Raw genomic sequence first — 25,986 nt, 5'->3', positions numbered from 1 at the left:
ATCACATATTGTTGCCCTTTGTCCGCAGATGCTCCCCAACCACAATGAGATGACAAATCTGACTCTAAACAAGATCCTTTATTGAGACCTATTTAAAAAATTTCACTCTGATTTAAATAAACTTCAACTCAGTTGACTGGCTGATGGCTGAGCCAGGTAAAGGCTTCATGGTGGCAAAAACACTCCCCACCTACGATGACATCAAAATAGGTTCCTGAGTAGTGTCAAGTATGCATATACTCAGGGTCTCTGTCCCATCTTCTTCAAGGTTCGATTAAGCTGGAAGAGAAAGAAAAGCAAAATCAGGTATGGTTTTTTTTTTTATTTGTTTGTTTGTTTTTTGGCTGTGTTGGGTCTTCATTGCTGCATGCGGGCTTTCTCTAGTTGTGGTGAGCAGGGGCTACTCTTCGTTGCGGTGTGCAGGCTTCTCATTGCAGTGGCTTCTCTTGTTGCGGAGCACGGGCTCTAGGCACGCAGGTTTCAGTAGTCATGGCACGTGGACTCAGTAGTTGTGGCTTGCGGGCTCTTGAGCACAGGTTCAGTAGTTGTGGCACACGGGCTTAGCTACTCTGCGGCATGTGGGATTTTCCTGGGCCAGGGCTCAAACCCGTGTCCCTTGCATTGGCAGGCAGATTCTTAACCACTGTGCCACTAGGGAAGCCCAGTCAGATATGGCTTTTCCACCAAACCTTTTCCTACAGTGTGCACGATATCACCAGGCCAGGCCACCCCTCTGACATGAGCATGAGTTGTCTACTATCATGTGTAAATGCTCGGTTAGGTCCTCCACCTGACATTCTTATGGTGTCACACAAGTCATGCAGCTTGTTCTATCTGCCCTTCACACTCAACAAACACACATCCCATACTGCTCTGCCCATTTTATAGACAGGAAAGGGACCCAGGGTGGCTAGACTTGCCAGGGCTGCATTATTATCCTGCAGGAGGAGTCCGGAAGCATGGACCACAGCACAGCAGTGACAGTGACCTCTGCTGGAGGACTCAAACCACCAAGACGCAGTGGCTCTAGCTATGGCCACAAAACGTGACCCACAAGACCTCTCCAAGGGCAGGATGTGGAATGCACCAAGTCTGTCAGAACAGAGCTTCATGGTCTCAGCCTGCAGAAACTGGCCAGACCTGTCTAAGTCAGAGAGTAACTGCCAAATGGTGAGGGATGGGTAAGAGCAGGCAGTGAATCCACCCATATTAGGAAATACCAGGGAGGGAGAAGAGAGCTGGCCACCCGCAGCGGGAGATCTTGGAAAGAGATGCTCCAGAGAAGGCTGACACAGCAACTCCTACAGGCCCAACCCCACTCCCCAAACCCCAAGCAGCCAGCCAGTCTAGCTCAGAAACTTAAAGGGCCAATTTCAGGCTTTCTTGAGAACAGAAATGAGAAATAAACAATTTATAACTCCCCACCCAGTTCCTAACCTCTGTCCCCAGCCCACACACCGCTCTCTCAGACCTCTCACCTCTTCAAATTTGTGAATCTGCCGGATGAAGAAATCCCCATAGCGCCTGGCCACCTTGGTGTCTGCAATGTGGATCATGTCCTATGAGAAAAGCAGACAGACAGGAGCAGTGAGGGAGAGCCACTTACGGACCTGCAAATAGCAGTGATGCTAAGTGCTAGATAAACCCCTGCGGAAGAGCATTACCAGTCAATAGCAACTCTTTCTTTTTAGATGGCTGATTTTTATTTTCTTCTTGTTAATTCATTTATTTTATTTTCTAGTCTTTTTTAACGAACATGAATCTTTTGGCAATAGTAACATTTAAAATAGCATTTTATTCTTATACACTGTTTATGAGTATAAAGTTGCAAACTAGTCTAGATTTTAAATTGCTTTTTAGCTCAAAATATTTTGTTGAGCACCATTTTACTTGTAAATTATGACATAATCTAGGTTAAGACCCAAGAACTTTCTGAATCTCTTTGATAGGATTTTTTCAAGTCAAGGATGAAAAAAGGCAAAAAAAAAAAAAAGAAAGTATTTTGCCAAAGACAAACCTGAACCAATAAGGAACAATAATAAAAACATGCAATTAAAAACATTTTCATGTAGGAAATTTAAATCATATTATTAATTTAACCTGAATATAACCTCACAGCAAAATTTTATTTGTAATAACCAAGTTGCTAAATCTTGGGAGAAGTGTTTTATTAAAGACCATCCAGATGGTTGGGACCAGTTCAGCTGGGTCACTAAAAGGGATGGAGGGATGGAGCAAATGACTGATATTGCCAAAGAACGTGTACACGTCAGGCATTGGGAATAAATTCAAAAAGGACTTTAGCTAGCTGATGCGATACTGCAGGGGATGGACAGTTCTGATATTCAAAAACATGACTTAAAAACAACACTGAGGGCTTCCCTGGTGGCGCAGTGGTTGAGAGTCCGCCTGCCGATGCAGGGGACACGGGTTCGTGCCCCATTCCGGGAAGATCCCACATGCTACGGAGCGGCTGGGCCCATGAGCCATGGCCGCTGAGCCTTCGCGTCCGGAGCCTGTGCTCCGCAACGGGAGAGGCCACAACAGTGAGAGGCCCACGAACCGCCCCCCCCGCCAAAAAAACATTGAAAAACTTCCACTACAGACATGTTTCTGCTTTTGGTGAGTCTGTCCATGGCAGGGATAGCCAAGTTGTGCTCACACCAAGCCTTCAAAAAGCCATGAAGTCTAAAACGAGAGGATCTGGTTTAGCACGATGAGCTTCCAAAAACAAACTACCCAACTGGCGAAGCAATCCCACATCTAGGTGTATACACCCAAGAGCATACTGTTGACACAAAATGTGTACACAAAAATTCATAGCAGCATTATCCATAATAACCAGTGAAAACAGCTCAACTGTCCACGAACTAATGAACAGATAAACAAAGTGTGGTATACCCAAACAGTGGAATATTATTCGGCTGTAAGAAGGAATAAAGTACTGATACTTGCTACAACCTGGGTTAAACTTGAAAAGATGCTCAATAAAAGAAATCAAACGCAAAAAGCCACATATTTCATGATTCTATTTTTAGAGAATATCAAGAATAGACAAATCCACAGAGACAGAAGAAAGATCACTGATTTGTCAGGGATGCGGGGGAAGGAGGAATGGGGAATGCTGTTAACGGGCAGGGATTTCTCTTTGGGATGACGGAAACGCTGTGGAATTAGACAGCAGAGATGGTTGCACAAGATGGTGAACAAACTAATAATCATGGACTTATATCCTTTAAAGTGGTGAAGTTTGTCATGCAAATTTTATCATTAAAAACTGTCAGCCAAAAATAAATTAATTTAAAAAATGAATTTTTACTGGAGTATAGTTGATTTACAACGTTGTAAAAAAAGAGTATTTAAATTAAATAAATAAAAAGTAGTTGTTAGCAATGGATAAACACACACATACGTATGGTATATTGTGAGGTTATTTGTCTCTTAGGGTTGTATATCCCTAAGAGACGTTGTGTACATATGTGTGTATTGTAGACCAACATCATTCTGAAAGCAACCAAAAATGTAGGATATTTTAAAAAATTGCCTCATAGGTGCTTCCCTGGTGGTGCAGTGGTTAAGAATCCGCCTCCCAGTGCAGGGGACACAGGTTTGAGCCCTGGTCCGGGAAGATCCCACATGCTGCGGAGCAACTAAGCCTGTGTGCCACAACCAAGAGCAGCCCCCGTTCACCTCAACTAGAGAAAGCCTGCGTGCAGCAACGAAGACCCAACACAGCCAAAAAAACCCAAAAAAACACCGTTATGTGTACTGTTCAATAGCCAAAAACCACCCAAATGTCCACCAGAAGAGTGGAAACACCATGGTCAGTAACTGCAGTAGAAGTTGGACCATCACACATCACAGAACAATAAGCATGGCTGACCTACTGCTACATATGACAACAGGGGATGGTGATTCTCTCAAATGTAATGTTGAGCAAAAGAAGCTGGACAGAAAATACCACATACTGCATAATCCCATTATATCAAGTTCAAAACCAGGCAGCACCAATCTAGGGTGGTACAAGTCAGGACAATGGCCTCCCACCCACTAGAGTACTTCCAGCAGTCTACTAAGCACCCTCCCCCCTTCTTCTCCAACCTCATCTCCCACCACAACCTCCTCTCAGGCCACTCCAGCCGCACTGCAGCTGTCTGGGCTAGCTCCTGCCTCAGGGCCTTTGTTCTAACTGCTCCCTCCACCTGGAACGCTCTTCCTCCAGGTATCTGCTTGCTAATTTCCACACCTCCTTCAAGTCTTAGCTTCAGTTTCACTTTCTCAACAAAGTCTACCCTGAGCACCTTACTTAATACTGCAGCCTGTGCCTTCCACCACCATTACCCCAACTTACTCCACGGCATGTGGCAACTTCCAAACTACTACATGTTTTGCTTAATTATAATGCTTTTTGTCATTTTTTAAACACTAGAATACCAGCACAAGGGCAAAAATCTTTGTTGATTTTGTTCAATGATATGTCCCAGATGCCCAGAACAGTGGGTGCCTTGAGAACCTAGCCCAAGGGGCAGTCATACCTTATCGATGTAGAAGTCAACCTCAGAGGCTGACTGAAATTCGCCATCAAGGGCAGAGATGCCACTGGTCCACACCAGGTTCTTCATTTTGTGTTTGAAGACAAGAAGTTGGATTCGGAACTCCTGCTCAGTGAGGTCCAGGAAGCCGGCCAGCTTGGCCACAGGCATGGTGGTGTAGAGCTTGAGGAAGCTGCGGATGGTTGAGAGTTGGGCCTGCTGCTGCACCTCGTCAGAAAACACCTTCAGCTGCTGTAAGAAGGGCTCCTTGTGGTAATTGGGGTGTACGTTGTCATAGTTGGGCACTACAGGTGACAGGAATTTGGGGCAGGAGTAGCTGAAAAGTTCCTCGTAGACCTGTGGGTCACCTTTCTGCATGCGCAGCATCTTGTCCCCATATTTCTCCCGCAGCTGGAGGTGAATGCTCTCATCGATACGCATGGGGTACATGGTGAGGGCGATGGCCAGCAGGGCGTGCATCTGCTCATTCTGCTTGTTAATCTGGGGGTTGGGGGAGAGATCGGTGCAGGGTCAAATGAATGGATTTTCTGAGGTCCCCACCATCCTCCCAAGTACACTCTGTACAGACCTTCTGACTTCTCCCTTTGTCTTACACCCTTCAGCTAACTTTCCCAATGTCTCCTCCAATCCTCCCTCTAGCTCTACGGAACTTCTCGCCTAGTTCCAGGTCCTCTGTAGGACCTGGACTCTTTACTGCTAACTCTGCCTCATCACTGGCAGGTCAATTGTTCCACACCAATCATGATCAATTCACCCAGAAATCTCTGATGGCACTTAATGACTCCAGAATAAAGATTAAATACTTTAGCTGGGTAGTGAAGGTTATCCCAGACTCTAATACCCCAATCTGGCTGTTCTCCTGCCTTCTAGCCAAAATGATTTATTGTGCTACTACATGACCATACTTCCAAGTCTCAACACCTTTGCTCTGCTTAGAAACCTGCTCCCAATTCTATGCATGTTTTGAATCCACCCTCGTCCAGGCAAACTGCTTGAGGGCAGTACCCACATCTAACTGATTTTAAACACCCACAGCCCAGTGAACACTCTAGGCACTGCTGGGGAATAAAAGTGAAACAAAAATTCTGTCCTTATCATCAGGGTGTTAATGATCTGAAGTAATAGGTGTAACAAAGAAAACACTTAAGTAGGCTAGCCATTAAAAAATCATCCTATTGAAAAAGCATATAAAAGAGCAAAATTTTGGAAGGCGTTTACCCAAAAACTGTTGGCATAGGTGTGTCAGCTGGTCAGAGGCCTCCTTACCATCTCATATTTGTACGTGGTCCTTTGGAACATGCTCTTGGTCCTCTGGATGTAGAGAAGGATGTTGGCAAAGACCCGGATAGCATCCTGGTATCGACGCATCATCAAATATGCAAAACCGACATAATAGTATGTGGTAACCTGGCACTCGGGCACACGAGAATACATGCTCTGTGGAAGGAGGCAGAAGCAGCAGCCATGAATCTCAAGACCAATTCATCCCAGGTAGGATCTGAAAATTGCTGGGGCCTAGTGTCAGCTGAGGTGGAAGCACTGAGGGCTCCCTGCAGAGGCCCTGAACTACCCAGAGGAATCCTGGCTCTGAAGTCAGAGTCTCTGAGTGCAGATCGTACCACTTACTGATTATGTGACCTGAGGACTCCATTTTCTTGGCTGTAACAGAAAAGGACTGGACCAGGTAACCCTAAAATTTCTTTCAGCTCTAAAATCATCTACACCTCACTTTCACATTCTTTCTTGCTTTCTAGTCCTTGCTTTTCCAAATAAGCCCTATAAGAGAAAGGACAGATAAGATACACACATGTCAAACAAAAACGTGCCAAGTTTCTGTGGCTAGGAAAACAACCACTGCTAACGTATCATTACCTGTGCCACCTTAGAACTAAGTAAGTCTTTCATTAATTCTTCAGTGAAAGTTGAAAAGTAAAAACCTGCCAGCATCAGTCTGGTTTGAAAACAGAATCAAAAGACTGCTGAATATTTTAAGTGTTGTTAAGCACCAAAGAGAAACCACCTGGTCCAGGTTCAGATTTTCCCTGCAGTGGTTTTCCCAGTTCTTGTCTCAATTTTCCACTGACCTGGGGAGGAATCCTCTTTTATTCTCCATGAAATCTGTCCTAATAAAAGATCAGAGTCTCTCCTGAAGCAGACAGACAGACTTTCTGGCTCTGGGAAGATGGGCCTCAGGAAACAGGGAATGAATTACCTTCTTGTTCAGTTCGATGTTCTCCAGCACCTTGATGGCCTGGTAATAATCCCCCAACAGGGAGTGCAGACGCAGAAGCCCCACCAGGCTGAAGTAGCCAAGCATCTTGTAGAGGGAGTGCCGTCCATACTCCCCAGCCACACTCTCAGGGTCACCTGAGAGAGACACACAGACACTGTGAGCACTTCAGCAGAGGCAGTGGAAGGAGGGCAAGCCTGACCCTTGAAGTTTACCCTCAGTAAACTCTTCATCTACTGCCAGTCTCTAAAGCTTCCTGCAATAGGGAATAACTGCCTTAGAAGGAATACCAAGAAACATCATGCCTGGCCTTACGCTAAGCTTACATTTCTAAGTCACCTAAGGGGTGTGGCAGGCCCCCCCATCCATACACACCTAAGAATATGAGAGGACCCCTCTCATCAATAAGAGTTACTTGGCAAGGCCCCTCCTTTCAGGAAGTCCATGAGATCAAAGCTATCTTCCTAATAACACTATTTAGGTGTGTTCCTATTTATCTTCCTAAGATACTATTTGCCTTTCTCACTGAGTTGACATTTGCACTGACGGTGCAAAAACAACGCGGGTAAAACTGTGGACAACTTAGCATCGGTCGGGTAGTGGCACCAAACTCTACTGTCATCACTGTGTTCTTTACCACCGCTCACCTGCAATAAAAGAACCAGCCACTTTCTTTTCCCCACAAAACCCCATTTTTACTTGAAAAAATAACTGATACCCAGAGTATGAATAGAGACATGGGTATTTTCTCAAAAATGAGTGCAGTGAGCCTGTTAAGGTATCAATGAAAACAACTGGCAGTGTTTGCTGCCAATGAAAACTTGAGCTTTTAAGTAAAAACGAGAATTTCATAAAACTTCTATCTGCCACTACGAACTCAACAGCTCCCCAATGAAGACCTATCTGATAAGGCTGATGGTCAAAGTAACAGATGTGGTTTCAAAACACTGTATAATTGGGACTTCCCTGGTGGTCCAGTGGGTAAGACTCCGAGCTCCCAATGCAGGGGGCCCAGGTTCGATCCCTGGTCGGGGAACTAGATACTGCATGCATGCTGCAATTAAGAGTTCGCATGCCGCAACTAAGACCTGGCGCAGCCAAAATAAAGAAATAATTAAAACAACAACAAAAAAAACTACAATAAAATGTGTCAACTTTTCAGAAAATCTTGATAGCTCAATGAATCAGTATCTTACAAAATCACGCACAGGTAAAAAAAACTCATTCAAGCTGCAGGATAAACCAATAAACTTTAATGTAACAAAGTATAAGTTCACTGATAAGGCTTTAGATTCCACACTGCAACTAACCTGTATGAAACTACCCCCTGTCAACTTCTGATGCAGAACCAGAGAAGAGCCAGGCTACCTGTAAAGGCTATTAAGTTTCTCTTCCCTGTCCCAATTAAATATCTGTGTGAGGCCAGATTTCCCTCAGATACTTCAACCAAAACAGCACATTGCCACAGACTGAGTGAAGAAGCAGGAGACTCCAGCTCTCTTCTATGAAGCCAGACATTAAAGAGGTTTGCAAAAACACCACTCTTCTCACTGTAACAAGATCTGTATATAGATAAACCTTGTGATTCTTAATCTTTTAAGACTGTAAAGTGGTCCTCACACCAAAAAGTTTTCGAAGTGCTTATCTAAACAAAGGCCCTGGAGAGGGAGTAGAAGTGTTTACAAATGCAGCTCTCACGAAGTGCTTGTTCAGTCTGTCGGCCAACAGACTGCCAAGCCCAGCAGCCCCCAGATCAGCCCTCGGCTCCTGTTCACACCCAAATACCAAAGAGGAGCAGCCCATCACTCCTCCGCACTACCCGCGGCCTCTACTCACGAGGCACAGATGGCAGGCGGCACTCACCTCCACTTGTGTACACCTCCAGCTGTCGGTTGATGTTGGACTTGTCTACAAGGGAGTGAAGGACATTGAGGACACTGTGAACATTCCAGATTTTGGGATTGGAACGAAGGAAGTCGATCTCCTCCTCTGACTTCTTGGCAGTCTTACAGCGGTACTGACTAAACGACTGAAACTGTTGAGGAAGAAGGGAAACGTGCAGCAGTGGCGTCAACGCCAAAGGGACAGCACAAGCACACAACACGCTACTGCCACCACTTCTCCCGCGACACCAGTCTGTGGACTACTGGTTCTTTCAAAGCCATCTTTGATTAAGCTGTGGATTTGTTCATTACTGACTATGTTACTTATTCCACAGCTAAGCAAAAAGCTCTAAAATGAGAGGTAATTTGTGGAAAAAAACATTCAATTTGGAGTCAAACATAGTCTAGAATCACTTAACGTCTCTGGGCATCACGGTGCCATCAGCCTGGCCACCAGAATCAGGTGGCTTACAACAGATCTACTCATACATGGTAGAGATGGGGCAGGTACCTGCATGTGTGTGTCTTCCCTTCCAGAGCTGACCATCAATTCATCTGTGACAGGAACCCAGTCTGAGTCACCCCTGTCTCAACCACAGAGCCTGGCCAAGTGTAAGGCACATATAGGGTACATACCACAGCTATTTGTTTGGGGCAGGGTTTCTATCTGGGACCAGCACTGGGCTGGCTCCATCTGTCACCCAGAGACTAGCACAGGAGACCTAGTTACTCTGTCAGAATTAAAAGCTCCCTGGTTGATTTCTGGTGCATACACAGGTTTGGAAACCAGGGACCTAGAATCTAGGTTCTAGATGACCTAAGATTACTTTTCAACTCTAAAATATCATCCTCCTCGAAGAGTGCAGGAGAAAACGTTTCCAAATTTACAATAAACAAATAGTATCGGGGCTTCCCTGGTGGCGCAGTGGTTAAGAATCCACCTGCCAATGTAGAGGACACAGGTTCGATCCCTTGCCTGGGAAGATCCCATGTGCCACAACTACTGAGCCCACGCTCCACAAAGAGAAGCCACCGCAGTGAGAAGCCCGCACACCACAACGAACAGTAGCACCCACTCGCTGCAACTAGAGAAAGCCCACACGCAGCAATGAAGACCCAACACAGCCAAAAATAAAAATAAATTTATAAGAAAAACAAAACAAAACAAAGAATAGTATCCAGAATATAGAAGGAATTCTCATAAGCCAAAAAGAACAAGATCATCCGATAGAAAAATGGGCAAAGGATACTGATGATCACTTCGAAGAAAAACAGAATTGGTCAGTTAGCAGGGAAAATGCTCAATCTCTTCAGAGAAATGTAAATTAAAATGATTATCATTTCTTTCCTATCAAACTGACAAAAATTAGATCGATACCATCCGGTACAGAAAACTTGCTCTCAAATGCTGCTGGTAGGAGTATAATTTGACACAGCCTTTTAGGAGGGCAGTAATTACTATTTATTAAAATCCAAAGTGACAAAATGTTCTATATCTTAATTGTAGTGGTGTATACATTTGTCAGCTCTCATCAACCGTACACTTAAAATTGGTACACTTTATTGCATGCAAATTGTGACTCTACATATCTGATTTAAAATAATTTTAAGGGCTTCCCTGGTGGCGCAGTGATTGGGAATCCGCCTGCCAATGCAGGGGACACAGGTTCAAGCCCTGGTCCGGGAAGATCCCACACGCCACGGAGCAACTAAGCCCGTGTGCCACAACTACTGAGCCTGCGCTCTAGAGCCCATGAGCCACAACTATTGAGCCCACATGCTACAACTACCAAAGCCCGCGCTCCTAGAGCCCGTGCTCCGCAACAAGAGAAGCCACCGCAATGAGAAGCCCACGCACCGCAATGAAGAGTAGCAACTAGAGAAAGCCCACGCATAGCAACGAAGACCCAATGCAGCCAAAAATATATAAATAAAATAAACAAATTTATAAAATAATTTTAAAAGCAAATATCCTTCAGCCAACAATTCTACTTATAATCATCCCTAGAAATAGACTTTATCTGTAACACATACACAAGAGTGGTACACCATGTACATGGCACAAAAGAACAAGGCACGTCTCTATATGATGACTATCTTTCCAGACAGTAATTGATGCCTCTGCAAAGGCAAAGAAGGAAGACACTTTCACTTTATCTGCAGTTAAAAAAAAACAAAAACTCAACAATAGCAACACATTCATATATTACTGCATCAATACAAATAAATGAAAGAGTGGTGGGGAATAAGGAGCAAAAAAAAAAAAAAAAAATTTTTTTTTTTATATTTTAAAAAAGACAAACAACAAGAATAAAGAGGAGAGTGGTGGGGAAGAGCCCCTCACCCCATGCGGTTTAACTGGTGTTTTCTTCTTAAGCGGCTTATAGTGCTCTCACTTTTCACAAAGACTGGCTGGTGGAATCACACCTGGCCCACACTGGCCAGTCTTTGTTAGAAGCAGGAGCACTTAAACCCCTTAAGAGAACACAAGTTAAGCCCAGGGAATTAGGATTATCTTAAGAGGGATGAAGAACCTTAGCACAGATGATCCTCCCTGACTTGCTGCTAGCCAACAGGACAGACAATCTTCTAAAATTACTCCAAATAAGGAGCCAAGGAGCCAGAGAGGGCAAACAAGGCCAGTATGGTTTGTGGCCTTTACTGCACAAAGGACTGAAGCCTGTCTTGAGCAGGAAGCCTCTTTCTCAAAGAGCCCTAGGAAGGTTTCCTCAGCTCACCAATCACAACTTATCAGCACTCTGTACTCAAAGTCTCTTTGATCCATGGGGCTCAAATAACTGCTTTATTAGGAAACTGATTTCTCCTGAAATACCTAGTAAGAACTGTGCCATCCCTGTAAAACATGGAAAAGATGTTTTCCAAAATCAACTATTTTATGTTTTTTAGCAACAGCACTCTGAGATAGGTAATTTTTCCCTTTTGATAAAAATGTTCTTTCATTCTGATCCAACATATACTCACATCACCAGCACCACAATCAAGATATAGAATCTTGGGCTTCCCTGGTGACGCAGCGATTGAGAGTCCACCTGCCGATGCAGGAGACACGGGTTCGTGCCCCGGTCCAGGAAGATCCCACATGCCGCAGAGTGGCTGGGCCCGTGAGCCATGGCCACTGAGCCTGCGCATCTGGAGCCTGTGCTCCGCAACGGGAGAGGCCACAACAGTGAGAGGCCCGCATACCACAAAAAAAAAAAAAAAAAAAGATATAGAATCTTTCTCCTGTAGGCGAGGAAAGTGAGGCTCAGAGAGCTAAGTAACACGTCATCACTACAGAGCCACCAGGTGGCAGCCCCCAGACAAGTACCCACTCCTAGCGGACTCCAAAGCCTGGAAACCTGTGTTCTTCCCGCCAGACCACCTCTCAAGGTCAGTTAAGAACGTGGTCAATGTCAGGAGCTCAGTTCTCCAGACTTTGGAGTTCAGAATGGAGCTCTCAGACCTCACTGATTCAAAACACCACAACACAGAGGCCACTTGCAAAGGGTATTTCACACTACCCTAGGGTGGCTATATACCATGATCTTTTTTTGTTTTGTTTTGCGGTACGCAGGCCTCTCACTGTTGTGGCCTCTCCCGTTGCAGAGCACAGGCTCTGGACGCGCAGGCTCAGCGGCCATGGCTCACAGGCCCAGCAGCTCCGCGGCATGTGGGATCTTCCCAGACCGGAGCACGAACCCGCGTCCCCTGCATCAGCAGGCGGACTCTCAACGACTGCGCCACCAGGGAAGCCCCCATGATCTTTTTAACAACACAAACAATGGTAACAGCTGCTCTTTGTCTGGACCAGTATTTCAAATTAGGCCAAGGCTGACCAGATACCTGGTAGATGAACTCATCGATGATATCCCAGAGCCACTGGTTGGGGAGTTCAAGGGGAGCAGGACCATCAGCATCTGGGCAAGAGACCACAGAAAAGTCAGACTCAATCAATGACTATGCCCATTCAGTAAGGCTGCAGAATGCATTTTGTAATTTCTCTCTTAAAAGGGCTATGAACCACAAGACTTCCCCCTCTTCCCACCTGCACATTAAAATCCTGCTAAAAAGAGCTGAAGGCCAATATGAGGTCTCATCATAACCTCAGACTCACTGAGAATGTAGTTGAAGAGATTGCAGTAGTTGTAATAGGATTCAAACCTCTGCTCCAAGGAGGGTCCCCCCTGTAAACAAAGCAGAGAAAGGAGGACACATTTAATCTAAATGCGTTCTACTTGTGGCCTGCCACTGACAGTTGAAAACAAATATAGCTGATCCTTGAAAACACAGGGGTTAGGAGCACCAACCCTCCAGAGTCAAAAGTCTGTGTATAATGTATTGTTGACCCTCCACATCTGCAGATTTAACCAATGGTGGATCCTATAACACTGTAAATATTTATTGAAAATATCTGCATATAAGTGGACCCGCACAGTACAAACCTGTGTTGTTCAAGGGTCAACTGTATATGAGAATTGACGTCGGCTCTCCCCTTCTTAGCATGTGAGAGCACTCAAGTGACAGGGAAGATAGTTAAGTGCTACAGCAGTTCAAAGGGGCACTGAATACCTGACGCCAATGGTCAAGTTTTAAACCAAAAACTTCAACTGAGGGGCTTCCCTGGTGGTGCAGTGGTTGAGAGTCCGCCTGCCGATGCAGGGGACACAGGTTCGTGCCCCGGTCCAGGAAGATCCCACATGCCATGGAGCGGCTGGGCCCGTGAGCCATGGCCGCTGAGCCTGCGCGTCCGGAGCCTGTGCTCCGCAACGGGAGAGGCCACAACAGTGAGAGGCCCGCGTACCGCAAAAAAAAAAACAACAAAAAAACCTTTAACTGACCATTAAAGCTCAGGCATATAGATCTGGCAAGGCAGAGGAGTGAGGGGAAGGTGTTTCAGGAAAAACAGGACTAATGAAGGCAAAGAAGTAAAATCATGGTGCTTGAAGGTTAGGGAGTAAGGCAGACAATGCTACACTGGGCTACATTAGGCCAAAAATGCAGAGGTCTTACAGTGCCAAACAAGAATTAAGCCAGGGGGTCTGCAAATCCACCGTTGCCTGTTTTTGTAAATAAGAACCTTAACTGGAACAGAGCCATGTGTACTCACTGTCCATGGCTGCTCCAAAGCTGAATAGATTCGACAGAGACCATTACAGCCCTCAAAGCCTAGAATACTCTCTGTCTGGCCCTGTACATAGCAGGCTGCTGACCCCTGATCTAGACTTCATGTGGCTGGCAACTTAGAACCACTGAAGATTTCTGAGCTGGGGAACAACGTGATGTATGGTGTATTTTGTGATGGAGTAGAAAGAACACTGCCTTGGAGTCTTAGCCCCACTGCTTACTAACTGTGGGGTCTGACAAGGTACTTAATCCCTCTGAAAACTGAGATTATGAAGTGAAAGTGCCTAATACAGTAAATGCTCTTTCAATGAAAACCTCCCCCTCCAACTACCCCCATCATGTACATCAAACTGCCCCATCTGGTACCTAGTGAAGAGATCATGGGGTCAACAAACTTCTGCTGTATCTTCATCTACAGACCAGAGGAAAGATCAGAGGTGGCAACCAGCCATACTATGGGTTCTGATGCCACGTTCTGCTGAAAGCCATGTTATACAGGCTGGTTAGATTACTAGCTCAGCCTGCAAAGTACCTGAGCCATAGCATCAATGATAGAAGAGAATCTTTACTTTCTATCAAATGAGGTAGTCAGAGAGCTCACTGGGATGCCAGAAAAACATGGCCCCCCACATTACTTTGGCAACAAGAACTCCTTCACCTACCGCCACTGATGGCGGAGGGCTCCTGGGCCAAGACCAGAGCTCTTGTCAGGTCAAGTCATCCCCAGGGGGATGAGAGTGAGTGTGAGAAGCTGGGAACTCTTTAGATGGAAATACCCTAAGGAGACTGTGGTGGCAGTTTCTTTAATTTACACACGCACATACACGCTCCAACAATTAACGTGTCAACGTTGGGGATCAGACACTGGATTAGAGCAGCGAACAAGACAAAGTCCGTGCCCTGCTGGAGTTTACCCTCTAGTCGGGGAAGCAAACAAAACCCAAATAAATAAGACAATGTCAGAGAGTGATATCTACTCTGAAGTGTCACATAGTATGGCTAGGAGCCAAGGGAAGGAGGGAAAGATGCAGGAAATGAGACTGGCAAGGAAGTCAGGGGCCAGGTCAAGCAGGACCATGACTAAGACTTGGGATTTTATTCTAAGTATGATCGGAAGTCATGGTAGGATTGTGAGGAAGGCGGTGACTTGATGAGACTATGTTTTAAAAGGATCACCACGGTTACTAGGTTGAGAATAAACTTAAGCGGGCAAGAGTGGAAACTGACACCAGGTAAGCAGTTATGTAGTCATTCAGGCAAGAGATAATAATGCCTTGAACTAGGGTAGGTATGTGCATTTTTAAAAGATACAATGCTATATGCACACCTAACAGACTACAGTACAGTGTAGCATAACTTTTTTTTTAAGATTGTTTATTTATTTAAAAATAAATTTTTGGCTGTGTCAGGTCTTAGTTGTGGCACTCAGGCTTAGCTGCCCCGTGGCATGTGGGATCTTAGTTCCCCAACCAGCAATCGAACCTGCATTCCCTGCATTGTAAGGCGGATTCCTTATTGCTGGACCACCAGGGAAGTCCCTAGCATAACTTTTATATGCACTTGGGAACCAAAAAATTCATGGGACTGGCTTTATTGCGATATGCACTTTATTGCAGTGGTCTGGAACCAAACCTGCAACACCTCCAAGGTATGCCTGTAAACAGTGTAGACAGTATTTTAAGAAACTTAGAGCACTCTAAAATTTAGAACTCGGGAAGAAAAGAATCGAACAAGTGCCCAAAGTTGGAAGACTGTGGTAGAAAGAACAATGATGTCACAATAAGACAGGCCTAGCTTCAAAGAATTTTGCCATTTACTAGCTGCACGAATTTGAGAAAAAGCAACCTCCCTGCGCCTCAGTTTGCCTACTTTGCAGGATCACCATGGGGATTAGAGACATGCAGACGCATGCCAAGTGCCTAGAATTGTGCCTGGCACACAGCGACAGTTCTATGTATTTCTCAGAGGGCAGGAGGCTCAGTGGCAATGCACTGAAGGGAAAAAGCAAGGGCATTCCAAGCGGAGGCATCCGAAGGTACCTGGGAACACACTTTTAGGATGACGTCCTGCAACCCAGTGCATGTGCTAAGTGTCCAGTCAAGAACTGTGGGGATAAAGAAATTAAAAGGATGGACAGGCTATGCAGTGGTACCATTTGCCTGAAACAGACACCCAGCTTTCTGGGTTCAATCATTCCCTCCATCCTTTCTTAAAAGAAAGCTCAGAAAACATGCCAACCACTCTTGGACACTGAACCAATATAAACTAGCAATTGTTTTCCAGGGACAAAAATGGCATAGAGTTTAAAAACTGCCAGCAACGTTTAGATACTCACACTGACTTTGGCATATATGTGCCTGTAGTATAATTCTTTGTACAGAATCAGAAAGACAGCATCTGAAAGAGATGGCAGAAGGGTGCTTTAGTAATCCACCAAACAACTGGGGTCTTCTGGCAGTTTTAGCCCTTGGTGGGAAGTAAAGTGGTAAATGTGATTTCAGAAGCCAAACAACATCAAAATTCTAACACTTACACCCCAAGAATACATGCAACGAGAAAATTCATTTCCCACTTTACTCTTTCAACCTCATCTTAATCTCATTCAGGCCCATTTCCCTTCACCACTTAGATATTTTGGCCATACAGTTGCTTAACCACGACGTAAATACTAATGGCTCCATGGAAGGCGATGGGACAGTATCAAAACTGCACATACATGGGGATCTTTGACTTAGACGTCCTATTTCAAGGCATTTATCCTATTGAGATGATGCAACCATTAAAAAGAAAGAAGGGGCTTCCCTGGTGGCGCAGTGGTTGGGAGTCCGCCTGCCGATGCAGGGGACACGGGTTCGAGCCCTGGTCCAGGAAGGTCCCACATGCCGTGGAGCAGCTGGGCCCGTGAGCCATGGCCACTGAGCCTGCGCGTCCGGAGCCTGTGCTCCGCAACGGGAGAGGCCACAACAGTGAGAGGCCCGCGTACCGCAAAAAAAAAAAAAGAAAGAAGGCGGGGACTTCCCTGGTGGCACAGTGGTTAAGAATCCGCCTGCCAATGCAGGGGACACGGGTTCGAGTTCTGGTCCGGGAAGATCCTACATGCCACGGAGCAACTAAGCCCATGCGCCACAAATACTGAGCCTGTGCTCTAGAGCCCACGAGCCACAACTACTGAGCCTGAGTGCCACAACTACTGAAGCACGTGCACCTAGAGCCCATGCTCCACAACAAAAGAAGCCACCGCAATGAGAAGTCCGCGCACCGCAACGAAGAGCAGCCCCCTCTAGCCGCAACTAGAGAAAGCCGGCGCACAGCAACGAAGACCCGACGCAGCCAAAAATAAATAAATTAATTAATTTTTTAAAAAGCGGGGATGAGGGCCTCCCTGGTGGCGCAGTGGTTGAGAGTCCCCCTGCCGATGCAGGGGATACGGGTTCGTGCCCCGGTCTGGGAGGATCCCATATGCCGCGGAGCGGCTGGGCCCGTGAGCCATGGCCGCTGAGCCTGCGCATCCGGAGCCTGTGCTCCGCAACGGGAGAGGCCACAACAGTGAGAGGCCCACGTACGGAAAAAAAAAAAAAAAAAAAGCGGGGATGAGATTTTGCTGCCTCCATTTCTCCGCGAGGGGGGGTTAAAGGCCCCCAAAATATGCATATGTGAAAAGGTCAAAAAGTAACCGTCAGTGACAGGGAGTCTTAACTAGAGAAGGAAACAGGACCAAACTGGCGGGCTTGGTGAAAACACAGCCGGCAACGTCCCGGACAAGGAGATGTCTTTGGTGGACTTGGGGAAGAGGTTGCTAGAAGCAGCAAGAAAAGGCCAAGATGATGAAGTAAGAACATTGATGGCAAATGGTGCCCCATTCACCACAGACTGGCTTGGAACATCACCCCTCCACCTTGCAGCCCAGTATGGTCATTATTCCACAGCAGAAGTGCTCCTTCGAGCAGGCGTTAGCAGGGATGCCCGGACCAAAGTGGACAGGACCCCCTTGCACATGGCTGCAGCTGATGGACATGCACACATCGTGGAACTACTTGTTAGGAATGGTGCAGATGTGAATGCCAAGGACATGCTGAAGATGACAGCTTTGCACTGGGCCACAGAGCACCACCATTGAGATGTTGTAGAGCTACTTATCAAATATGGAGCTGATGTCCATGCTTTCAGCAAGTTTGATAAATCTGCCTTTGACATAGCCCTGGAGAAGAACAATGCTGAGATTCTGGTCATCCTTCAGGAAGCAATGCAGAATCAGGTGAATGCTAATCCTGAGAGAGCCAACCCTGTGACTATGGGTACCCCATTCATCTTCACGTCAGGAGAAGTTGTCAACCTCGCAAGCCTTGTTTCTTCAGCCAGCACCAAAACGACCTCAGGTGACCCCCATGCCTCCTCAACAGTACACTTCTCAAATTCTACCACCTCAGTGTTGGCCACCCTTGCAGCTCTTGCTGAGGCATCAGCCCCCCTCTGCAACTCACACAGAGCCACAGCTAATTCAGAGGAAATCATAGAAGGAAATTCTGTTGACTCATCAATCCAGCAAGTGGTGGGGAGTGGAGGCCAGAGGGTCATCACCATAGTGACCGATGGAGTCCCTCTGGGTAATATCCAAACTGCAATCCCTACTGGAGGCATTGGCCAGCCATTTATTGTAACTATGCAAGATGGACAGCAAGTTCTAACTGTACCTGCTGGTCAGGTTGCAGAGGAGACTGTCATTGAAGAAGAGGCAGAAGAAGCAGAGAAATTGCCAGTGACTAAGAAACCAAGAATAGAAGAGATGACAGACAGTGTGGAGGAAAGCAAGGAAGGCACTGAAAGAGAGCTACTTCAGCAGCAACTCCAGGAGGCTAATCGAAGAGCCCAGGAATACCGACACCAGCTCCTAAAGAAAGAGCAAGAGGCAGAACAGTACCGCCTCAAGCTAGAGGCCATGGCCCGACAACAGCCCAATGGAGTTGATTTCACTATGGATGAAGAGGTGGCTGAGGTAGATGCTGTAGTAGTTACAGAGGGGGAGATGGAGGAGAGAGAGACAGAAGTGACCGGGGCAGTAGGGACCACAGAGCCTCATACTGGAGTTTCCATGGAAACTGTTTCAACTTAATGTGCAAGGGCCATAGCTTGTGCTGTGTCCATCTTTTTCCTCTTTTTAAAAGAAAATACAAAGGACAAACATTGTATAAAAATTAAGAATGTCCTAAAGAAGAAAACTATAGCAGGGTACAGAGTTTGGGCTCAGGAAGGCTCTCTATGCAACTGGAAAATTCAAAGCCAAATTTAGAGAACAAGTCTTCTGAGGGACCAAAAGAATAAGGACCAAATTTCTCAGCTCACATCATTGCTTGAAGCATAGAGGTAAAAGAATGCTGGATGTTGCAGATTCATTGTTTTTTAAATAACTGACTTTCTATCAAAAGATTTTAAAATAATATTCCTAATATGGACACACCCAGAGCCTTTAATATTATAGTTGTACCATCAAGTGACCTGAAACTTTGCCTTAGATTTATGATGTGTACCTGTTAGAGGAGAAACCCAATTGGGAGGAGGGATTAGATGCAAGCTTTGGGGAAGAGAAAGAAATATATTCTACTTCCGAAGGAGCAGGCAGGCACTCCCCACTATCCTGAGTTAATTTCACTGAAAAGAAACGTGTGATTGCCTGACTAAATTTGCATCCATTGTGTGTCCATAGCTCAGATGCCAGTTTAAGAAACTGAAATAGAATTTTTTAAAACTGGAAAGGAGAGAAGTGTATATAAATCCAAAATCCTCCATGCTGTGCCTCTACAATGCTGGAAAGTGGCCAGAAAGAGGCTCGTGGGGTTAGGAAACAATCTGGTCCTGAGATACCAACTTTGCTCTGGCTGGATTTTATGAAGTTGCAATCAGGAGGGTAGTCTGTTGTCAGAACAACTTGCTTCCAACCATTTATTTATGTAATATCAAGCTTTAATATCAACTTTTTAATTTTATAAAACTTTGTTGAGTTTTCTAAGTGTGAAAAAATAAAAAAATAAAAAATAAAAAAATAAAAAGCGGGGATGAGGTCTTTGGATATCAATGTTGTGCAGAAGTTAACATACAGGTCTGAGACTATTAGCCTTAGAAAGGCCTGCTGGTAAAGTTGGTCCTTGCTTGGCATCTGAGAACCTAGATTTCAGGAGGGTTTCCCACCAATCTCATAAGGGTGGTCTGCTATCCCTAAACTGTTTGTGCAAACAACATGGTTTATACTGAATACCTGCTTTCCTTCTGGGAGTCTGGAATTTAAGTACATGCTAGGCAGAGGATATGCCTACAACACCAGCCCCCAATAAAATGCCTGGACATTGAGTTTGTAATGATCTGCTCTGGTAGCGCCATAGAAAGCCCCACAGCTGTTGGACTGAGTCCTATGAATCCTCCTAGCAAATAATCAAACCTGGGGGTGGTCTTGGGAATCCTGGAGCTGCAGAATACTCTCCAAAAATATAATAAATTTTAAAAATGGAAAGAAAGGAGCATCTATCTAGTCTTTGTAAAAAAGGAACAAGTTATTCCTAATAGCTTATATATGCACAGAGTATCAGAGGAAGGATAAACAAGAAAACGGTGAACACTAGATGGCTCCAGGGAGAAAAACGGACAACTTGGGATAAAAATGGGAGGGGGATTTTTATACCAATTCTTTTATACTTTTGAGTCCTGTGAATCCTTATCTGTTTAAAAACATGTATTACAGGACTCATATTGTGCTCAACATACGCAATATTATATTCTTTACAGGCAAAATATTAAACAGAGCGTAATGTCTAAGCAATACGGAAACACATTTAAGAGTGAGTTCTAGCAAACGTATGGACACCAAGGGGGGAAAGTGGCGGGGTGGTGGTGGTGGGATGAACTGGGAGATTGGGATTGACATATATACACTAATATGTATAAAATAGATAACTAATAAGAACCTGCTGTATAAAAAATAAATTAAATTTAAAAAAAAAAAAAGTGAGTTCTAGGACTTCCCTGGAGGTCCAGTGGTTAAGAGTCTGCACTCCCAATGCAGGGGGCACGGGTTCAATCCCTGGTCGGGAAACTAAGATCCCGCAGGCTGCACTATGTGGCCAAAAAAAAAAAAAAAAAAGAATGAGTTCTAAACCTGAGTAACGATGATGATACTAATGTTTAGTATTCAAAAAATGTTAGCTGTAACAAAAGAAGTGAAAGACTTGTACGTTAAAAAACTACAAAACACTGTTGAAAGAAATCAAACACCTAAATAAATGGAAAGTCATCCCACGTCCATGGATTAGAGGACTTAATATTGTTAAATGGCAAAACTCTCCCAAATTGATCTTCAGATCCCACATAATTTATATCGAAATCCAAGCTGGCTTCTTTGCAGAAATTGACAAGCTGATCCTAAAATTCACATGGAAATTCAAGGGACTCAGAAGACCCAAAGCAATTTTGAAAAAGAACAACAAAGGTGGAGGACTTACACTTGCCAATTTCAAAACTTACTCCAAAGCTACAACCATTTAGACAGTGTGGTTGGTACAAGCATAAGGATAGACATAGATCAATGGAATCAAAGTGACAGTCTAGAAATAAACCTCTACATTTACATGAAAACAGATTTCGGGAAGTGTCAAGACAATTCAATGGAAAAAGAATTGTCTTTCTGAAAATTGGTACTGGGACAGCTGGCTATCCACATGCAAAAGAATGAAGCTGGCTCTTCTTACTTCACACCATATTTAAAAGACATCATCAGAAAGTGAAACATGAGAGGAGGCCAGAGAGCCCATTCTGAAGCAACTGTAATGACCCCAAAAATTACGGAGGGAAGAGGAAACCAGTCAAGACAAAAATCCCAACTTCAGCTTTCACCACATGTGAAACACCTATGTCCCCTCTTCATCTATTCAGTTTTCATTCAACAAGTTATTTACTAAGGAATTTACTATGTACCAAACCCTGGGGAAATAAAATGGTGAGCAAAACAGACACAGGTCGTCCTGAGCTTTCTAATGAGCCTCAGTCATAGGATCCCATCCAACGCACAGGACACAAAACACTCACACCTACCGTTGCCAACCTGTGGAGCAATGGTTTCAGCCTCAGGCCAAGGTGTATTCTTGAAAAATCTTTCAGTCAACTTGGTCCAGCTGAAAATCAAGAAAAAGTATTCTAGAACTCCAAAATAGGAAGGATCTGAGAAGAGACAATCCTCATATTTATAAATAAGTACCCAAACTCCGAAAAGGGAAGAAGTCACGGAAACAGAGCCAGGGCCAGAGCCTCCAAGTCTACAACTTTCCTCAACCCAATTCTATACCCCAGACAATCTTTCTTAATAAGGTGAAACATTTCTTTTACATCGGCTAGGCACCTACCAAGCTCTTCAGGATCATCTCCTGCCTCTGTATCATGAACTCTAGTCATATTTCACTGCTTACTGTTCCCTGACTTGAGAACTACCTTTTAGACACCCCCACCCCCCTCCCTTAGCTTTCCACCTCTCCTTCTACTTCCTGGAGTACTGTGCCTCCTCCCCCTCTCCAAACATGGAAGCAAATCAGTCTGTCTGTTGCAGTCTGATGCCACAACAGCCCTCAAGCATCCAACGCAAACACTGCTGCCCAAGATGCTTCACAACCCTATTTCCTTGATGAAGTCTTTCCTAACTATCCAACTGTGATTGACCTGTCTCATTTCTAACGCCCATTACATAAGGGCAGTCCCCTCAAAACCAGAAGCAACCACTCAGAGCTCCGCTCACCCTGTTTTGTGTTGAGAAGTTGTCCAACACAGTTTAGAAATTAGGTTCTGGTGAAAGACTGGACAGGTGCAAAACTCAGCACATCCACTTAGCTAGCTATGAGATTTATCCTTTCTGTGCTTTGTTTTCTCATCTATAAAATGAGGAAAACAACAGAACCTACTTCATGGAGCTACTGTGAAGGATAAATCAGTAAATACAGAAAAAGCACTCTGAACATTGCCTGATCTATAATGATCATACATATTATTGCTATTATAATTATTGATAGTGATGGTACTATTTTAGGCCTTGTACAAGTTCTGGGCAACGAGTTCAACAAAATAACATGTCCCTAGCCCCCAAAGAATCACAGAAACCCCTCGGGCACTCTCTTTACAGAGAAATGAATAAACATCACCCCTTTTTAGAGACTGCATTACTAAGCCAGTCTCACCCAGTAAGAGATCATTTCAGCCAGTGGCCCATACCTGTTCTCATAGATGTCCTGAATCTCATATACCTTCTGGTCAATGACATCGCTGGAGACACGACTGGCCTGTAGCTCATACACTTTCTGGTCAATTAAGTCTGAGACAGTTTTGTGGAAATACTGGATGAAATTTTTGATCACTTCAGGGATCACCTGATAGGTCTGCTGTTCATACTGACGTTCATAAGCCAGATCCTGCTTCGGATCTCCTAGAGATTAGATATAATAAACACTTGAAATCCACACATAGGACATAACAAAAGGGCAAGGCCATCCCCTAAACAAAATTCAAGTCTATAAAATCGGGTATAATTCCCTTTTAAACACTCAGAAATATAAATCCTCTCCATGTCACTCCCAATCCCCACGGGCCTGTTTCCTCAAAACATTTTCCCACTACTTATTTATTTATTGAAGTTATTTATTTGCTTATTGTTTCCCACACCAGAACCTAACGTCTATGAAAGCAAGAACCCTGTCTTGCACCCAGGTGTACCCTCAAGACCCGGAACAGTTATGGGGGGAGGGGGGGGAACTGTGCGAAGGGCAGTAAGTAGTAGGCACTTAATATTTTTTGAATAAATGAATGACTGCCATTTTCTACCCATATGACTTGGTGCAAGTAACTAAACTCCTCTGTCCTCAAGTTTTCTCACCTGTAATGTTAGTTTATGTCTCTGTAGAACTGCTGTAAGGGGTAAGTGAAATACTTCACACCAAGTACCCAGAACAACACATGGCACTTACTAAGTGCTAAATCAAACCAAATTACTGGAACAACTCAGGAAACATCAAAAACCTTCCAAAAAAGATTTCACTTGGACTTGGTTTTAATTACTTTAATTTTTCACAACAAGATCTTCTTCTTCAGCTAACAGCTTCAACAAGGAAACCACAGTCAGGACAGTAACCTTTCCCTTCTGAGACTTTGAGGTGGACCATGAATAAGGCCTGGTTTAATAGCTCTCCTGCTGAGAGCTAGTAACTGACTCTAAACCTGGACCATCCAGACCTAGTTTTAAGCAGCTGCCCGTCAGAGCTGCTCTGAGACATCCAAAAAGGTGCCAATCCCTAGAAGCTGGCCAGACAAACCTGTAGACTCACCTGTGTGCATATCATAGTCGCCCGGGTAAGCATAGGGATCGTAAGCAGCCTAGAAACGAAAGAGACACAGACAAGACAGTCACCAGTTCGTGAATCCAAAATGCTCGTTCTAGGTTCTAAGGATACAAAGGTGGATAAGACACAGTCTCGTTCTTTTGAGGAACTCACACGCCTGTGAGAAAAGGGAGAACAAACAGACGATGACAATACCGCGTTACAGCTGCAATAAGGCAGAGCAAAGCCCAAGAGGCTGTGGGAGTCTGCGGGGCTTGACAAGACTGAACCCAGACCATAAGAAATCAGAGTGCAGTTACAGACACACAGAATCCTATAACTAGCCTCCGTTCCCGGACTTGGAAAAGGAGAGGACCAGGGGACCGGACACACGAGATGGGCGGGCCGAGACGGGCTGATCAAGAACCGGGAGCTGCGGGTGGCAACGGCACGAGGAACGCGCAAGCGGGGAGGCCGGCTGGGGCTGGTCGCGGCCCGCGAGTGCTCCCGGAGAGGCCCGGACACCGTCTCCCCGCGGGGCCTAGCATCCAAAGAGCCCTGCCCCTTCGCGGAGCTCAGCACACGCTCAAGACCAGATTACCTCAGACTCGTAATCGTCAGCAGGATACGACATGGCTGCGGCGCTCGCGGACCCAGGCCGGAAAGAGCGGAAAAAGTGGGCCTCGCCTGCCTCTTGACGACGGAAGTCCAGCCCCCCTCGAGGCTGCCGGGAAATCGGAAGCTCTTCCGGGGCCGCCGGAAATCTGAGGCAGCCATGTTTGGAAGGGCGAAAGCAACAAACCCATACATTATTCCTCTTTCTTCAAATAGAGGCTCTACAAGGAAGGTGATTCTATAATACTTGCAAAGATTTAGAAATAAACACGTGAAATATTTCGGCGTAATAAAGGATGGGCAAAATAGTTGAAACAAGAAATAATGACACTCAAAAGATGGCTGACAGCTTCCTCGGCCGCCCTCTCGCGTGAAGGGAAAATCGGATATGGGGGGGCCTGATCGTGGATTTAGCTGGAAGAGGTTTGCCTGCGGCAAAAAAAAAAAAAAAAAAAAAGTCTTCAAACGTTCCGCCCTCAAAAGTCTAAACTTACTGGGTGTAAAAGTTGAGGCTTAGTCCAATACAGTGAGAGGGCATTGAGAAAAGGCGCCCGCCGACTTTACACGTTAAGGTTGGAGCAGGCAAAGATGAAGCCAGCTGTGATGTGAGGAGAGGGTCGTGAGACCCACCCTCTCGGGCAGCCTTGAGCGCTGTGGGTGGTGTTCGGAATCGGGCACGGGGGTGGGTTCGGCTCCTGAGAAAACCCTAGAGTTAGGGACTGGGTTATAAAACAGACCAACACAAACCGATATGTGGGTCAAGGGCCTTAGTTTAGCCATTTAGAATAGCAGTGCCACGCCCCAACTCTTTGTACCGAGTTTTTGCTTTGCGTTCCCCCGTTGTCTGTTACCTAGAGGTGATAACCGTCGTGGAACTAAGCGTAAGGACCCATGGAGACTCTTCGTAGGCGCAAGGAGGGTAACCCAGCAACGTGCTCACATGATCATATGTTTTTGTAAAATTTGCAAAAGTAATATTTTTATTGCAATCGCTTAGAGCCGCTCTCTACTCCGATTTCTCCCCTGTCACACTTCCCCTTGTGTCTAGTGGCGTTTGGGATTCAGCTAAAGGAAATCCTGTTGGGAACATTTGAGTTCAGTAGGATATATTTATGTGACACTCTAACGTGAATAGTTATTGCTGGCCTTCCGTGTGTAAGATACACCTAACCCGCTGTGATCAATGAGTGTCCTCAATGAAATAAGTATTTAAGGTTAGTCAAGGCACTAGAAAGCTTGAA

General features: G+C 45.2%; 2 protein-coding genes across 3 annotated transcripts; one reads left to right on the top strand and one right to left on the bottom strand.

The window, feature by feature from the left end:
• Nucleotides 1–59: 59 nt before the first annotated feature.
• Nucleotides 60–24,841, bottom strand: EIF3L (eukaryotic translation initiation factor 3 subunit L). 2 transcript variants are annotated; one of them, XM_082635136.1, is made up of 13 exons: nucleotides 24,732–24,841; nucleotides 24,137–24,185; nucleotides 23,031–23,241; nucleotides 21,867–21,946; nucleotides 16,126–16,187; nucleotides 12,781–12,850; nucleotides 12,510–12,583; nucleotides 8,647–8,818; nucleotides 6,766–6,920; nucleotides 5,820–5,990; nucleotides 4,536–5,033; nucleotides 1,479–1,559; nucleotides 60–279 (listed from the first exon to the last, which is right to left on the bottom strand). In XM_082635136.1, exons 1-13 carry the CDS (start codon nucleotides 24,762–24,764, stop codon nucleotides 241–243), a joined length of 1,695 nt encoding a protein of 564 aa, XP_082491262.1. In that variant the 5' UTR covers nucleotides 24,765–24,841; the 3' UTR covers nucleotides 60–240. The 2 variants fall into 2 exon arrangements, with proteins under 2 accessions (XP_082491262.1, XP_082491263.1); XM_082635137.1 differs by lacking the exons at nucleotides 21,867–21,946; nucleotides 24,137–24,185; nucleotides 24,732–24,841.
• LOC309811682 (GA-binding protein subunit beta-2-like) lies at nucleotides 17,144–20,300 on the top strand. The gene is given in 2 exon segments (XM_082634685.1): nucleotides 17,144–17,904; nucleotides 17,908–20,300. Coding segments are annotated over 2 exon segments (1,341 nt in total). The 5' UTR covers nucleotides 17,144–17,556; the 3' UTR covers nucleotides 18,901–20,300.
• Nucleotides 24,842–25,986: the final 1,145 nt, after the last annotated feature.

The sequence above is a fragment of the Mesoplodon mirus genome (genome assembly GCF_964341445.2).
Source record: "Mesoplodon mirus genome assembly, chromosome: 11".
Classification (NCBI taxonomy): Eukaryota; Metazoa; Chordata; class Mammalia; order Artiodactyla; family Ziphiidae; genus Mesoplodon; species Mesoplodon mirus.
Note: the sequence above shows the minus strand (reverse complement) of the source record. Positions and strands in the feature narration are given on the sequence as shown.